This window comes from Globicephala melas, chromosome 4, assembly GCF_963455315.2.
Source record: "Globicephala melas chromosome 4, mGloMel1.2, whole genome shotgun sequence".
NCBI lineage: Eukaryota > Metazoa > Chordata > Mammalia > Artiodactyla > Delphinidae > Globicephala > Globicephala melas.
In genome coordinates, this window is record NC_083317.1 from 104,562,423 (window position 1) to 104,579,969 (window position 17,547).

The 17,547-nt window shown below is 47.0% G+C and overlaps 1 protein-coding gene across 4 annotated transcripts in view; it reads right to left on the minus strand.

The window, feature by feature from the left end:
• SCHIP1 (schwannomin interacting protein 1) overlaps positions 1-17,547 on the minus strand; it is a 575,771-nt gene that overhangs the window by 113,567 nt on the left and 444,657 nt on the right. For 2 of the 4 annotated variants that reach the window (XM_030842357.3, XM_060298475.1), the window contains one exon: positions 10,092-10,778. In XM_030842357.3, the coding sequence (XP_030698217.1) occupies positions 10,092-10,778 (687 nt within the window). Of the gene's footprint in view, positions 1-10,091; positions 10,779-10,996; positions 11,237-11,917; positions 11,987-17,547 lie in introns of those variants that run through there. The other 2 variants (XM_060298476.1, XM_060298477.2) reach the window with 2 other exon arrangements.

The window sequence follows — 17,547 nt, forward strand, 5'->3', positions numbered from 1 at the left end:
TGGAGATCTCAGGAATTATGAGGAAATTACCTCATTCCCTTTAAACTTTTTTAGACAGCGAAGTTCTTTCCATATATGGCAAACCAAGAAGGAAACAGAATCAAGTTACAGAACCAAATAGCTGTCTAGACTTACCTGTTGTTTTGTTTGGGGCATGTCTACAGCCTATTAGTGAGCAAGACGGTCCCTGGCCACAGCTAGTTGGCCTCGGAGAGTGCCCGTCCTCAGCTCTCCATCACTAAGAGGTCCATGAGGGAGCCTGGCCAGGGGCTCTGGCCACCAGAGGTGCCCAGTACTAGAGAAGCCACTTTCTTACGGACTTTGTATTGGTTCTCTGCACAGACAGGTCACGCACACAGGAGAGAGATGGGAAACAGAGGCAGGCTGTGGATCACAGTGGGGGGATCCAAGAGGAGGAAGCAATGGGTATGCGCTGCCACGGGGACATCGACCTACCAGCCTGGCTGGTGTGTGTCCAGAAGGCGCCAGTAGAAAATCTGCCTGTTGGAGGCCCGACTGTGAGGCTTAGAGATGCTGCTTTGTTCTCTGCTCTTCCTCAAGCACCGTGAAAACAACCCCATCCACCTGGGCAAATGGAGCATCACCCGGAAAAGCCCCCAACCCCACGCCACCACCACTTTCTCGATAGAAGCTTTTTGTAACATTTAAACAAAACAAAACAAAACAAAACAGAAAATTCATGAATCACTAAGACATTTATTTCTACAAGGAAGAGTTTTGAAGAATCAATCATCTCTATTAGGACATGGGTAATAAAACTCTTGAATCGATGAATCTGCAGAAATCAGCTGCTGACTAATGCAGTGCTCCTTGTAATCCATAAAAATTGAAATTTTTATGGATTTTATGGGCTTCCCTGGTGGCGCAGTGGTTGAGAGTCTGCCTGCCGATGCATGGGACAAGGGTTCGTGCCCCGGTCTGGGAGGATCCCACACGCCGCGGAGCGGCTGGGCCCGTGAGCCATGGCCGCTGAGCCTGCGCATCCGGAGCCTGTGCTCCGCGGCGGGAGAGGCCACAGCAGTGAGAGGCCCGCGTCCCACAAAAAAAAAAAAAAAAAAAAAAATTGAAATTTCTTTTTTGGTATACTATGCTAACATCCCAAGGAAGATTCACAACCACTTCCATGAGTCACCAATATTAAGGAGAGACTTTGAGAAATGAAAGGAAAAAAAGAGAGAGAAAGGTGACATGATAGTGCTGATCATGGATACACCAAAAAGGTCACTCAATTACAAGTAAATATAAAATATTTGGATGGAGATACAGAGGTGTCAGTAAAATGTACAGATAGAAGAGGCAATTATTAGGAAATCTGATATACAAAGCTAGACTGAAGAAAACTAGTAACTTTTTCACTTCCAGTAAGCTTTGCTTTAAGTATAACCTCATGTCAGTAAAACATAACCAAAAAATATTTTACAAGTACTTTAAAAACCATCAACCTCGTAGTGAACAAGCAGTGGTCGAGTTCATTCCTATCACCTGGGTGTTTCCTAGCCTAAACCATCACCCTTTTTTCTCTTTTTTTTTTTTTGGTTCTGCCACACAGTTCTCAGGATCTTAGTTCCCTGACCAGGGATCAAACCCGGGCCCTGGCAGTGAAAACGCAGAGTCCTAACCAGTGGACGGCCAGGGAATTCTCAACCGTCACCTCTGAATCGCATATATTGATACTTTATAGAGAAAATGCCACAAAAGTAGGCAAAAATGGGAATAACCTATAATAACACAAATACTGAAAAACAGGTCAGGTGGAGAGATAGAACATGATAGAACATGCTTGACATAATTATTTAACAAATATATAAGGAAAATAACGGAATCATTCACAAAAGTGAATAGTAGTAACCAAACCAAAACAAAACAAAGCAAACACACCAAGAACATCTGAACCAATGCGTGCTCTCATGGATTTCATAAGACTTGGTAAGTGAAGGAGAGGGATTATTACAACTCTCCTGGACATGACAAGAAGAAAGAGTGATGATTCACTTCTACAGATTTAACTGGGAAACTCAGAAACGTCATAACGTAAAAACCCAAACACATCTCCCTTCCCCGACGTCCATTTTTCTGTTCCTAGTTTTCATCCCTATTCTAACAAAGCCAGTGTCCTAACAGAGACTACTTCTTGGGCCTCTCCTGAACTCCACAAATGCCTTTCTTTCTAGTCCCTTCTTGGTTTTGTTATTTTGCTCCTTTTTGGGCTTATAATAAACGATTCACTTAAAACTCTGTCTAGTTAGAACAAAATGTTTCCACTTGTGCGGTGAGCCACGTGGAAATCTTCTTCGTCCTGTCTTTCTGAACCTGGGCACCGCCTCATAGCCTGACAGTCAGTCAATGGACAGATTGTAAATGGAAGTGACATGCACAACTGTCAGCCCTCATCCTCGCTGCTGAAGGTAGCTGAAGGGGGCCGAGTTCATTAAAAGTGGGAATTGTGAGTCAGGTGACTTGAGGCTGGGTCAGGCCCGGGCTAAGGAAGGTGGGCAAGGACATTTAATCTTCATAAGCCTGCTTCCTCCTTTGAAAGTGGCGAGGGTTTGATGAGATGACCTCTCAGATCCTTTCTGTCTTTAAAATCCTATTACTTTTCTATGAAAAATGCTCAGTTTCATAACTGGCACTTGAATTTCTACAAAAGCTGTGTGCAAAATAATCTCCCAGTCACTGACAGTATAAAGCAGCAACAGTATGAAGTGTCATCTGTCCCAACAGCTCAGGGGACATAAAGCAGCTAAAGAAAAGCATTGCAAAGGTCCTTGTTGTTAAAAAAAAATAACAACTTAGGACTGAGTTTCAGAGGTAAGAAAACAAAACCATTCATGTTTTCAGAGGCAAAGGTCCAGGAGTAAAAACAAATTTCTATTTTAAAATGCAAATGTAATGTCACAGAGTCCAGATAAACTTTTAAGGAAGGATCTGTAATTACTATTATTAGCATTAATAAAGTTCGTAGTATACCGGCTTTGAGCAAATTTAAAAACTAAACAGAAAGGTGGTACAAAATACATTAACCAGGTAACAAGCATTCATCAAATGTCCAGTCCTCAGGAAATGCCCGAGCCTGTTAATGTATGTGTTTGAAGGGGAGGAGGGATTTAAAATAGTTGGGCAGATAAGAGACATACCCACAAAAAGAGAATGCAGGGCTTCCCTGGTGGCGCAGCGGTTGAGAGTCCGCCTGACAATGCAGGGGACACGGGTTCGTGCCACGCTTCAGGAAAATCCCACATGCCGCGGAGCGGCTGGGCCCGTGAGCCATGGCCGCTGAGCCTGCGCGTCTGGAGCTTGTGCTCCGCAACGGGAGAGGCCACACCATGGAGAGGCCCGAGTACCGCAAAAAAAAAAAAAAAAAAAAGAGAATGCAAACAATGTCACTGAAAGAGCCTGGAACCAGAGACTGACAGGTCTGGTTTGAGTTTTGTCAGGGATGAGCCTTTTAAAACCTAAGAATGAGGAAGTGGAACACAAGTGGAGTAAGAAGTTTGGAAGAGAGGTTGCTTAGGAGCCGAGATGATCAGGTACAGCTTCCCAAAGAAGCTGAATCAGAGCACGCCTTGGGGAAGACATTGCTGGGTGGTTTGGTGGACCAGCTACAGAGCAAAGGGCTCGTGCTGGGCCTTCCTGGGAGTGAAGTCACAAGGAATGCCAGGCAAAGGTTCTAGAGTTGAAAGTGCATTCTGAGCTAGAAAGGGATGGAGGAAGGTGACGTGATGTCGGTGGTGAGATGTTCAAACAGCTCAATGAACGTGTGATGAGAATATCTGTATCTGTTTTTCAGATCTGCGCCACGACAGTGATCCTTAGAACGTTCTAAAGGACCACTATGTGCAAACCAGTTGGTGGGCAAAGATTTCCTTTAATCCAACTACAATATTTTCAAAAGGCTCTGCTGCAGTAGGATGAACTATCTGATGGTAGCTGAAATACACAAACAGAGCCTCAGATCCTGTGGCTTCCCTGCAACCTAAGTTTTTGGAAAACCCAACCGTATTTCTTTAAAGTCTTGAGTACATGCTAATGCACAGAGCAGCCTTTGCAGCTCTTAAACAGAAATCAACATAAATTAGAAAAGCAGACAATGATGACACTAAACATTTCAAGGTAAAGGTTGAAGCAAAGAATATAGCTAGCCCGGTAATTTCCGGTTATGGTAAAAAAAAAGTGATTTTAACACTGTCATGTCGTGCTCTCTAAGAGGGATAAGTGGTAACTACAAACCACTCAGAATGCTTTCACTGTGGTACCCCAGGCAGAGGAATCACATAACTTATTCAACTTATAAACTTTACTATATTTTTCAGGAATAATAAAGCCCTCTTAATTCAGTCTGTAAAAATGGGAATTCATGCAATTTAAACATAGCCTGAGTAACTAAGGAAACAAACGACCCAGTCATTCAAGCTACTTTAGCAGTGTCATTGACTGAGAAGGAATAACTAGGCTGTAATTCTTTCAGAATAATACATTGAAAATAACCTGTAATTAGTACCATTCTCGGAAGAAATGTAGGTTATTTAAAGTTTGCTACTAGTTAATAGTACAAACAAATAAAAAGACAAATTGCTTCCAAGTATTTTGGAAATAACTTCATCAGAATTTGCTTCCAATTAACATGTTAATTAAAATTATTCTTATCTTCTCATTAATGGAGGAAAATGCATCTGTCACAGGCAGTAAAAAATAATAAAACTGCAATGAAAATGTGTCAGGTCTACAACTAGAACTCCTCTTTAATTTAAAAAAGAGTCCTTTCCTTTTTTTGAACAATGGGTGTAATGACTGGTTGGCTCTAAAATGTGATCCTGGTACCTTGCTGTTGTTTTCTCTTAAGAGATAGGGGATCAGTCACCCCAGTCACCTGAAGAGAGATGTCCTGCAAATCCCCAAGAACACAGATGGAATACACCAACAGGTGGGAGAGGAAACCAACACCAAATGGTGCAAATTCTTTGGAAAACAGGCAACTTCTCAAAGAGTTAAACACACAGCTCCCATAGGATCCAGCCATTCCACTCTTTGGTATTTTCCCAAGAGAAATGAAAGGATATGTCCGTACAAAGACTTGTACGTGAATGTTCACAGCACTTTTTATTTGTCATAGACAAAAACTAGAAACCACCCAAAGGTCCATTCACCAGGGAGTAGGGTATATCCATAAAATGGAACTCTACTCAGCCGTAAAAAGGAATGAGCTATTGACATACACGATAACACAGGTGAATCACACAATACTTATATGCTGACTGAAAGATGCCAGACAAAATTGAGTACACATTACATGATTCCTTTTACAGTAGTTTTAGTAAATGCAAGCTAACTTATAGTGATAGAAATAAGATCAGTGGTTGCCAAGGAACAGAATGGGAAGGATTGCAAAGCAGCAAGAGGATACTTTTGCGGGTGAGAGATAGATGCATCACCTTGACTTTAAATGTGCAGTTAATTGGATGTCAATTCTACCTCAATGGAGCTATTTTTTAAAATCTAAAGAATCAAAAGGAGGGAGAAGTAGGAGGGAGAAAAAGGGGGTGAGTTTCCAGAAGCAGAACAGGCTCAGCATGGAGGATCACAGACTCTGAGGGAAAGAAAACCTCACAGAAGGACCATGGAGAAAAAGGGGTGAAGTTATACTCCACTTAGGAAGAGGAGGAGGTTGAGGCAGTGGGCAACCCCCTTCTACTTGGTGATGGGGAGGCAGAAGAATGGTACTGTGACACACTAAGGTCCTGGAGAAGCAGGAGAAAGACAGAGGCTTGGAAGAGGGAAACGGGAAGAGAAGCTCCAGGTTTCCCTCAGGACTGTCGCTCAGGACTGTCCACGCCAGTTCCCACAGAGCGGGCAGGGAGAAGGGAATTGAGGATGAACGCGAACAGATGGGGGCAGGACTCATGTGACTTGGCACCCTGGTTCTAAATCTCACTCCTGGGTCGTGTGTGGCCCTTGAGTTTACCGGGGGGCGTTCACACACCTGCAGGCCCAGGGCAGGACCATGAGAAACGCAGGGACACAGGATGGGGGCGGGGAGGGGTCTGGCCAACTGGAGGGGGCACTTCCAGGAGTAGTTCTGGTTGTTGGGTGAAACCTCTCCCCTCCCCCTCCGCCCCCACCCCTCCCCCAAAGAGTGCTTCAGGCACAAGGGAGCTCCTGGGGACAAGGCAGTGGAATAAAGTGACCTCGCTGCCCTCAGGGCTCGGATGTCAAGGTGAGGGCTTGGGACGTTGAGGAGGGGGTGGGCTGCGTGAGGCGAGGCAGGTTTGTGATGGAGCAGCCCTGAGAAGACAGCAGGAAGTCAGGCCACCAGAGCTTCCTTCAAGACTGCCCAGGTACCTCCTGCTCTGACACCAAAGGTGGTTCCCAGGAGCCTCCAAGCTCATCCGCCTCCACTAGCACCAAGGGAGAGATGAGTTGCTCACAACTTCACAAGGTAAAGGTCAGCCCTAGGTTTTAAGTCCTACCCAAACGTTGTGTGTTTTTAAGTGTGCCTCTAAATCTTCCCTGGACTAGAGACAGCTGATCGTCAACACATCCTTGCAATCTCAGGCTTTCGTTCAGAGTGTATCACTGTAGCCAAGAGGAAGACAGGGGCGTTGGACAGGGATGGGGAGGCTGTCGCTGCTTTGCTGGGCAGAGCTCAACGTGTTTCCGTTCAAACCAAACCAAACCAAACCCTGTCTGTGCGAAGAGACTCGTAAAGTCATGGGGTTTTATTTCCTCGTTTACTTCTGTCCTTAACATTAAGGAAATCCAAGAGAGGACCTGTCATTAGGAAACCCTTTAAGTTATTTCAGGAAGGTGGAAGCTCTTTCCTTTCCTTTTGTTTCAACTAATTTTGAGCATCAAAAGGAAAAAACCTAGTGTGGCATCACAAGGAAGGACAAAAGCCCTTTCGTAGTTTTCTTACTGGGATCTTCAGCAAATCTCTTAACCTCTCTAGGCCTCAGTTTTCTCAACTGTACAATAAGGGGGCTGGCTTAGGTCTGGGCCGTGTGAGTCTTATAAACACTTCATTTATTCAGTATTTGAGAACCTACTACTTCTCAGACACTATCGCAGGCACTAGGTTCCAGCAATTAAACGACGCAGGCAAGACCCCTGCACTCCAATTCGATTCTAGAGAACCAAAAATGAAGGAGAACTGAACATGATAATGTCAGGCAGTGAGAAGCACTAAGAAAATACACGAGGAGTGCCTTGGTAGGTGGTGGAGTGCCTTACTCTGTATTAGGGAGGGGGGCCAGGGACAGCCTCTCTCAGGAGGTGAGTTGAGCACGGTCTGGGGTGATGAGGAGGAACCAGCCACTGGATTCCAAGCAGAGGTAACAGCACAAGCAAAAGTCATGTGGTGGTGGGCTTCCCTGGTGGCGCAGTGGTTGGGAGTCCGCCTGCCAATTCGGGGACGCGGGTTCGTGCCCCGGTCCGGGAGGATCCCACATGCCGCGGAGCGGCTGGGCCCGTGAGCCATGGCCGCTGAGCCTAAGCGTCCGGAGCCTGTGCTCCGCAACAGGAGAGGCCACAGCAGTGAGAAGCCCGTGTACCGCAAAAAAAAAAAAAAAAAAAAAAAAAAAAAAGTCATGTGGTGGGAATAACTTACTTGGGTCTCTTCACAGGTGAAGGAGCTGTACCTGCCTTTTATACCCCTCCTCCCAGTACTATGTATTAATTTCACTTACATGTATTTACACACAGCTTTTTAAGGAGGAGCAAAAATATCACTCGATTTGAGCAACTCCTTCAGGACAGACTTCTTCTTTTGCACCAACTCCTTTGTTACTCTCAAACTTCTGTCCTCAGGGTTATTCTTGCACTTATTCCAGGCAGGAGTAAACAAGATTTTAACCAGTGTTTTCCAAACTTTTATGACAGCGACCCACAGTGGGAAAGAAATCTTACACTGTAACCCAATGTCTACATAAAACTGAAACAAAACTTTCTAAAAAAAACAATCTTACTGTGACTACCTGCAACACACTGCAGTGCATTCTATCTTATTTTTTAAAAAGTGATAAGGTGATTTCATGGGGAACTTGCAGTTTGAAAAACACTATTCTAAACTAACAGCAGCTAGTAATTTTGTTCCAATACAAACCAAAATACGGAAAATTTCAATATTAAACAACCTCACAGGCTACTTCCTTCTGCTGTTTTTTTTTGTACATATACTTACTTTGAATCCATGGAACCCAAATTTCGGTGTGACTTGTGGAGGAAATGCCCAGGGGGGAGATTTTCAGGAGGGCGAGGGAAGGAGAAGGGAGGAACCCACAATGCAAACTGTTCGCTAGGTGAGGAGACAAGACACCCTCAGGTTTCAAAGATGGCCCAAGAAGGAAAGATTCAGTCTCTACAACAATAAGGAAGAAGATGTGTGTGTGTGTTTTGGGGTAGGCTGGTCTGTTAGGTTAGCCATTAACTTATAAGTTCCTGGGGGCGGGGGGCGGGGAGTCAATCTGCATCCCTACCTCGCTCACCGTAATTCCAGGCCCACGTGGTCAGATGTGTAACTGCAGCGCTGAGAATCACACCTTGAATTTAGCACAGAACACATGGGTGCTCAAGAACTTTTTGAATAACGCAACTCATTGTCATCATCAAACCCTAACTTTGCATGTATACCCAATTATTACATTTTCCTGGAATGTAAAACCGTCAGGCCATAGTAAAGGAATCTTATGTATCTTCAAGTCATTGTTTAAGTCCAGGGAGCTTAATCAGGTATTTTTCTCAGCATTAGGTGGGAAAAGCATGTTTTGAATTGCAAGGTACAAGACAGAGTACTGGCTGTAATGGAAAGATTCCGTGTCTGCGAGTGGCCGTGGTAAACAGCTGGTATTAAAATGAGTGTGTTAATTTAATAGGTAGTTTCTCAAGGGACACTAACCAGTGGGCTCTGTCAGGCAAGGGCTCTCTCTGATAGAAACCGTGCCAATGAACTGTCCTTACCCTTTAAGTCAGAAGTGCATGCACCCAATTTCCAGTAGCCCCAGGGCCCTGGAGCCGAAAAATTACACCTGCAAGCAAGCATTCTCCCACACTGCCACGCGCAGAAAGCAGCTCATTTAAACTGTATGCCCTTCAGCCCCATTTAGGATCCGTTCATTAATGATTTCAAATTACAACTGTTGCTTTATCTCAAAACAGTGATAAATAGGGGAGCTACATTCATGATGCTTTTCTTTTAAGTCATTTATCTGCTCTCCTCTCAGGGGCAAAAAAGATGTTGAGACAAGTGTGGACCTGCCAGAGCTTCTTATTATAGATGTATCCCTCCTTCCCTCTCTCTCTCTTTTCCACTCCAGCACCCTTCCCTCTCTCGGTTTCCTGAACTGAGGCACAAGCCTCCGGTAAGGAACTGCTTATCAAAACTAGGAGGGATTCAGCGGAGAGGGGGTGAGTCAGCCCACAGAGGAAAGAACCACTCCCTCATCCCAGCAGGTCAATTCACCCGTTCCCTCAGGTCAACAATAGATCTGGTTTCAGAAAGGAAAAAAATCTCAGAGGAGGGCGGTCAACCCGTTACAATTCAGGAGCATCCGCTCAAACGCCAAGAGGGAACAATCCCTGCTGCCTCACCGGAGGTGTGGGCAGGCGAATGCGTGCTTGTGCGCAGGGACAGCCTGTATATGGACGAGACATTAGTGGCAACGAAGGGACACCCACCACGGCTGACAAAGCCACAACTATTACGACCTGAAATATCACCCACACACAGGCCACCGACTTCGGTGCCAAAATCTCCCCGGATTTATTTTCAGGCAAGTGACTCACAACCTCGTCTCCATAAGTAATTCCATTAAAATGAGTCTCTGGTTCCACTAACCCGACTTTCCGCTGCCCTCTGGCTACCCCTCCCTCCTCTCCGCCCATCCTGCAAACCCAGACAGCTCAGAGACTGAGCAACGGTACCCCAGGGGAGCATAAGTCAGGTTCTCCTGCCCGGCACCCACCCTCGGGGCAGGATGAATGGGGCCGCCGCTGGGCGGGAGCGCGGGTAGGGCGCGTGCGGGCTGTGCGCGGGGTGTGTACGTGTGTGCGCGCGTGGGCACGCACCCCGGGCAACTTACCGAGGTGGAGTTGGTCCTCGCCTGGCCCTGGTTCCGCACCTCCTGCTCCCGGAACTGCAGCCCAGCCAGATGCTTCTCCAGAGCCTCCCAGTCCATAGGGGGCACCGGGGGCTCCTCCGGGACGCACGTCCCGCTGTCCGTGGGCTGAAGACAGAGGCTCCCGGCCGCCGGGCCCCGGCCACCGCGCCGGCCCCCAGCCGGCTGAGGCTTCTGGACCGCCCGGCGGGGGCCCCGGGAGCCGCTCGGCCGGCTGGCCACCACCACGTTGCCATTGTGCCTGAGGTCCTGGGGGTCGTGCGGGTGGAGGTTGCCGTTGGGCACGGGGGGCGGCATGGCGGTGGTGGCGGCCCTGCCGCCGCCGCTGCGGGTCCTGGCGCTCACGTCCCCCGGCTCCTGGGCAGGACAGCGGTCATCCCGGTACCCTCGCTCGCTGCGCTCCTCCTCGTCTTCCTTCTCCGCGTCCTCCTCCGGCGCCCACTCATCAATCACCTTCTTCTGGTAGACCGGGAAGGGCTCCTCATAGCCCTCTAGGGCAGACACCAAGTCCAGGCTGCCCCCCGGCGACGGCGAGGATTTGCACTCGGAGCAAGGGGTCACTTTGGTGGAGTTGGACTGCGAACTGGCGCGGCTACTGCTGCTGCTGCTGCCGGCGTCACTGCCTAGATCCATCCCATCCTCTCGGTAATCCTGGGGGGAGGAGGCAGAAAGAGTGAGCCGCCGGGCCGAGCCTGCTCCGGCCGCCGCCCGCCGCCCGCCGCGAACGCCCCGGCCCAGAGCCCCGCGCCCGCCTGGCTGGAGGTGCGCCCCCCAAAGAGGCCTGCGGCGGGGGAGCCGGCACCAGCCTGAGGCTTTCCTCATCCCATCCCCTCCCCTGCGACAAGGCAGACTTCCTCCGGGTAACTAACCCTCAAATCAGCAAAGGGGGTGCCCAGCCACCGGCACGTAGACTTTCCATAAGAGGGACCCCGGGGCGCGCATGGACTTTGTTTTAACCATTTTGCGCCGGGCGCGCCCCCGCACCCCGCCCCAGGGATTCTCCGAGAACCAGACACTTTCCCAGAGAATTATAATTCCCTGGGGGCGGGGACCGAGAAGAGGGTGGGCGGCTACTAAATTCGCACCTCGCGCAGGGCGCCGAGACCACCCCCTACCCGGCCCCGCCCCGCCCCCGCCGGCGGCCGGGAGCCCGGCTCCGCTGGCGAGCCGAGCTTTACTTTCTAAGGAACCGCAGGCAGCTCGGAGGTCTCTCTCCCGCCTCCGCGCCTCCCCAGCCGGCCCCTTCTCGGCTCGCCGGAAGGCTCGGGGTGGGGGCCGCTCTCGGCTCCCGCCGGGCAGGGTGGCCCCCGCGGCCCCCAAAGGTGTGCGGGGCCGGGGCGCGGCGGCCGTAGCTGCAGGCGCCGCCGCCGCCCTGGGGGAGGGAGGACGCGCCCTGCCGGCACGGAGCCGGTCCCGCCACAGAGCATGCCCAGAGGCTGCCGGGCGCGGCGCAGTCCGCTCTCCCGGCTTTCTCGGAAGCAGGCTGGGGTGGGAGGCCGGGCGGGGATCGCGTTGGAGGGGCCGGGAAAAGGCCCGAGGGAAGGGGACTCGGGGCTTTAGGGGCGCAGACAGGACCACTTAGTAGGGGCGGCGCCCTGGGGAGGGTGGTGAATTTTAACCCCCAGACACACTCATATTTCCTGGGAGAGCCTCAAGCCCTCTCTGCGGGGCTCATTACCCCGCCTAAACCCCCGCACATCCCAAAGCGCAGGCCCGGTGCCTCCCAAACCCGCGCGGAAGTCCCCAAGTGACCCCTTGCAGGACCTCCCTCCCGCTACATGCGCACATACACAAGCCCATGTGGGAGTCCGAGTGACGTGTGCTTGGTGGTCATGCACCATCATTTCCCTTCCACCTTCCTCCTCGCCGCTTCCTCTCCCTCCACCGCCCAGCTCCAGTCGCCTGGCCGTCTTCCCTTGTAAGTTCAGGTTGTGGGTGGAACCTGTTGCGTTAGCTCACGTTTTCTTTCCCCTCCCGGCTGCACGCCGAGGATGACCTATGAGAGGTGTGTGTATGAGGAATGGAGGAGTGTGAGATGGGATTGCTGTCTGGCATGGAGGTGGGGAATCTGAGCTAAAGGTTTGGGCGAGCCTCCAAAGTCCCCTTTGGCCACCTCCAATCAAGGGGACATTAAAGGAGGGGAAGAGGTGGGTGTCAGGTCACAGGCTCCTGGCACAGACGCTGGCTTGGCTTCCTAAATTTTTCAGGGAACCGAGTCGAAAAAAACCTCTGCTGGATTTTTCAAAACACAGCGCCGGCCTTAGTTTGGCAGCTCGTCCTCTTTAGGAACAAGGTTCCATGACGGGAAAGATAACCAACGCTTGGAAAACGGATATGGGTCACAGAGCACCTTTTAAGGATTAAGACTTTACTGTGAAGAAACTGTTACCCAACCCTGGGGAAGTAGGAAATGCCCTCTTCTCTGTTTATGAAAAACAGCACTTAGAAGTTAAATGTCCTCCCACAGGCAAAAGAAGATAAATATGTGTGGTGATGGATGTAACTAGATGGGGGGAATCCTTCCACAACATGTGTGTGTGTGTGTGTGTGTGTGTGTGTGTGTGTGTGTATATACGTGTGTATGTATATATATTTTTTCACCATAGTGGACACTTTAAATATCTTACAATTTTATATGTCAATTATATTTCAATAAAGCCAAAAAATTTTTTTAAGAAAAAGAAGAAAAAAAATCTGCTTAATTTTACTACAGATTGGGGAAAACCAGTTTCCTTGAACTTCCAGATTTGGGCCTGTTACTGATTATTCCCAGTGAATTCTAGTCTGGACCAGGCCACCACCCTGGCTTGGCACCCTCCAGATGGAGGAATGGGGGAATGCTTGGAATTGTTTAGTAGGGAGTGGCTGCCACCCTGACATTTCTTCTAGGTCCTAAATGGGAGAGACCCTTTGTTTAAGTGATTTCTGTGAAGTGCGACCCTTTCCTCTCTTAGGTAGGCTTGAGCCAGGGAAGATAAACTAATCTTTTAACTTGTCTGGAAGCAGCTATCTTATGAGTAACAGGAAAGGAGGCCTTCTGGTCTGGCCCCTTTACAGCCCTTCTATAAAACAGGACCGATTATAACTTAAAATATCTTTTATGGTGACATCTGTAAACAGCCTGCCCCGTGCTCCAAATATGGTTTGATTTTGAGGTTGCTGTGGAGCCCTGGGTCAGCTGGCTGCCCCCCTGTGGAGTAGAGGTGGCCCTGTGAGTGTTCAGAGATATGGGAAGAAAGCATTGGGTGCGTCCTGGGAACTAGATAGCTGCTTTTCAAGTCACCATGTGACTTGGCAAGGCTTAGGTCAGAAAAAGCTCCCTGCTCTGTGGCAGGACAGAGGTAGACAGACAAGTATTGATCAGCTGGGGTGATAAGGGAGAGTTGTGGTCTCCGTCCAATTTTCAAGTATCAGTACCTCCTCAGCCAGCCACCCAGACTCCCTCCTGGGCTCTGGTTCAGCCCTTTGCTGCCCAGATGGTCTGTGTTCAGGGAATGCAAAATGACGCCTTAGAAAAACATTTGGCAAGGTAAATCCACTGCCAAAAATGCATGGCATTTCAAAGCCAAATAGAAACATCTTTGAGTTATCTGTCCTTTTAAATTATTTTCTGACCAGATATTCTGGATCAGATGGGAGAGTGCCAGGTTTCCTTTCTTTTCTTTTCTCTTTATGCAAGGTGCCTGGCTAGCCCAGTTCGCGTTCTGTTTCCAGCTTTCCATCTCCTGCCAAGAACCGTCCCACTTTGGAACAGGAAGCCCTGCCAACTGCTAGGCCAGCAACAGTCTACAGATATGTCCAGCGGGATGGAGAGATGATTTGCAAAGTGATTGAAAGGCCCTGTCTTCCTGTTTACAGGAACAGGTCCTCAAGTCAGGGGCTTGGGGCTTACAGACTTAGATGTGTCCCCTGCAAACTCTGTAAATTAGATGTCAGACATGTGAGTCAGATGGGTGTCATCCCAGACTAGCACCTTTCCCCATCAATCACCAGGGTCCTGTCCCTCTCAATACCCACTGTCCCCACCCTAGTCTAGACCACCACTGTGTCCTGAAATTACTAAACAGTCTCCCTACTCTCTCTGCCCATTCTCTGCAAGCAGCCAGAGTGCCTTTCTAAAATGCAAATCTGAGCAAGTCTCCCCTTCCTTCCTTAACCAACCGCCACCCCATGCCTCCTCCCACACCAGGGCTCCTCACTGCCCTTAAAGGAACTTCTTCCTGCCCAACCTCCCCCAACTTCTTTTGGTTAATTTCTACTCATCCTTTAAGTCTCAGCTTCAATGCCACCTCCTCCTGGAAGGCTTCCCTGATTCTTCGTACCCACACAAAGGGGATCATGTGATTTCCTGTGTTCCCATGACACTCACTGAACTTATCACATATGCTGAATCCAGGTTGCTCTTTAATTTCTTATCTTCTTTACTAGACTCAAGAAATCCATTTTATATCAAGACCCAGGTCACACATACATATAAAAATATTTTAAAAGTTTCCTAAAACTCTTATTTTGTAAAATTCTATCCTAAGTCATTGAAAACAAAATGTGGTCACACTTCACCACTGACTTCACAAGCCTTAAATGGGTCAGGGTTCCTAGTATGAAAAAGTACTCTAAATTCCATGAAGGAAGGGGCCATTTCTATCTTGTTCATGGTAATTGGAACGGAATAGGAACTTCATATTTGTTGCTGGAATTATTAATAGTAACATTTAATCCTCAAAAAACCCTATATAAAAAAAAATAGTATCTCCATCAATAGGTAAGGAAGCTGAAGACAGTAAGGTTAAGTAACTAATGTCAAAGCCGGGTGGCAGAGCCAGGATTTGAACCAGGTAGATGGGCTTCAGTATCCTTGCTCTCAGGCATTGAGCTAAGAGCTCAGCATCCCTTGGTCCAGATGCATACAGATGTACTGACTAAGCAAAAATATCAGACAGGGTCTCCTTGCAGCAACCTCAATGAGTTCTCTGTCTCCTGCCCTGCAGAGCCTCCTTGGGCAGTATTTATGTCTATGCAGAGGAAAAGGCAGCTGGCAAGAGCAGCTGTTCCCCTCTGCTCATAGGTTCTCCAGTCAACCTCCTCAACTGTCAACAAGTTCAGCAATAATCAGCAAGTTGAGGGATTTCATTGTCTAAAGGAAGAGTATAGACACCTCAGAAAATGAATTTCACATTGTTATGAATTAGATGCCTTAAGTTCCCCGCAAAACAAATCCTTTAAGAAGGTAGCCACCCTGAGATTGGGGTATTCATTTTGACATGGAAAGGAAACTGTCTGGAATAACAGCCTAAAGGTATGGATGAGATCATCTTCCTTAGGGGTCAGTGCTATTTATAGGATTTTAATCTGTAAAGGCAACATTTGAGAAAAGGCATGAATGAAATATTTATATCATAAAGAGTAAGAAGTGGGGAAAAGATTTATTATATTTGCTGAAGGAAACAATAGCAAAGATCAATAAAACTAAAAGCTGGTTCTTTGAGAAGATAAACAAAATTGATAAACCATTAGCCAGACTCATCAAGAAAAAAAGGGAGAAGACTCAAACCAATAGAATTAGAAATGAAAAAGGAGAAGTAACAACTGACACTGCAGAAATAAAAAAGATCATGAGAGATTACTACAAGCAACTCTATGCCAATAAAATGGACAACCTGGAAGAAATGGACAAATTCTTAGAAAAGCACAACCTTCTGAGACTGAACCTGGAAGTAACAGAAAATATGAACAGACCAATCACAAGCACTGAAATTGAAACTGTGATTAAAAATCTTCCAACAAACAAAAGCCCAGGACCAGATGGCTTCACAGGCGAATACTATCAAACATTTAGAGAAGAGCTAACACCTATCCTTCTCAAACTCTTCCAAAATATAGCAGAGGGAGGAACACTCCCAAACTCATCCTACGAGGCCACCATCACCTTGATACCAAAACCAGACAAGGATGTCACAAAGAAAGAATACTACAGGCCAATATCAGTGATGAACATAGATGCAAAAATCCTCAACAAAATACTAGCAAACAGAATCCAACAGCACATTAAAAGGATCATACACCATGATTAAGTGAAGTTTATCCCAGGAATGCAAGGATTCTTCAATATATGCAAATCAATCAGTGTGATAAACCATATTAACAAATTGAAGGAGAAAAATCATGTGATCATCTCAATAGATGCAGAAAAAGCTTTTGACAAAATTCAACACCCGTTTATGATAAAAACCCTCCAGAAGTAGGCATAGAAGGAACTTACCTCAACATAATAAAGGCCATATATGACAAAGCCACAGCCAACATCCTTCTCAATGGTGAAAAACTGAAACCATTTCCACTAAGATCAGGAAAAAGACAAGGTTGTCCACTCTCACCACTATTATTCAACATAGTTTTGGAAGTTTTAGTCACAGCAATCAGAGAAGAAAAAGAAGTGAAAGGAATCCAAATCGGAAAAGAACAAGTAAAGCTGTCACTGTTTGCAGATGACATGATACTATACATAGAGAATCCTAAAGATGCTACCAGAAAACTACTAGAGCTGATCAATGAATTTGGTAAAGTAGCAGGATACAAAATTAAGAGAAATCTCTTGCATTCCTATACACTAATGATGAAAAATCTGAAAGAGAAATTAAGGAAACACTCCCATTTACCATTGCAACAAAAAGAATAAAATACCTAGGAATAAACCTACCAAAGGAGACAAAAGACAGTAGGCAGAAAACTATAAGACACTGATGAAAGAAATTAAAGATGATACCAACAGATGGAGAGATATACCATGTTTTTGGATTGGAAGAATCAACATTGTGAAAATGACTGTACTACCCAAAGCAATCTACAGATTCAATGCAATCCCTATCAAACTACCAATGGCATTTTTCACAGCACTAGAACAAAAAATTTCACAATTTGTATGGAAACACAAAAGACCCCGAATAGCCAAAGCAATCTTGAGAAAGAAAAATGGAGCTGGAGGAATCTGGCTCCCTGACTTCAGACTATACTACAAAGCTACAGTAATCAAGAGAGTATGGTACTGGAATCAAACAAAAACAGAAATATAGATCATTGGAACAGGATAGAAAGCCTAGAGATAAACTGACGCACATATGGTCACCTTATTTTTGATAAAGGAGGCAAGAATATACAATGGAGAAAAGACAGCCTGTTCAATAAGTGGTGCTGGGAAAACTGGACAGGTACATATAAAAGTATGAGATTAGATCACTCCCTAACACCATACACAAAAATAAGCTCAAAATGGATTAAAGACCTAAATGTAAGGCCAGAAACTATCAACTCTTAGAGGAAAACATAGGCAGAACACTCTATGACATAAATCACAGCAAGATCCTTTTTGACCCACCTCCTAGAGAAATGGAAATAAAAACAAAAATAAACAAATGGGACCTAA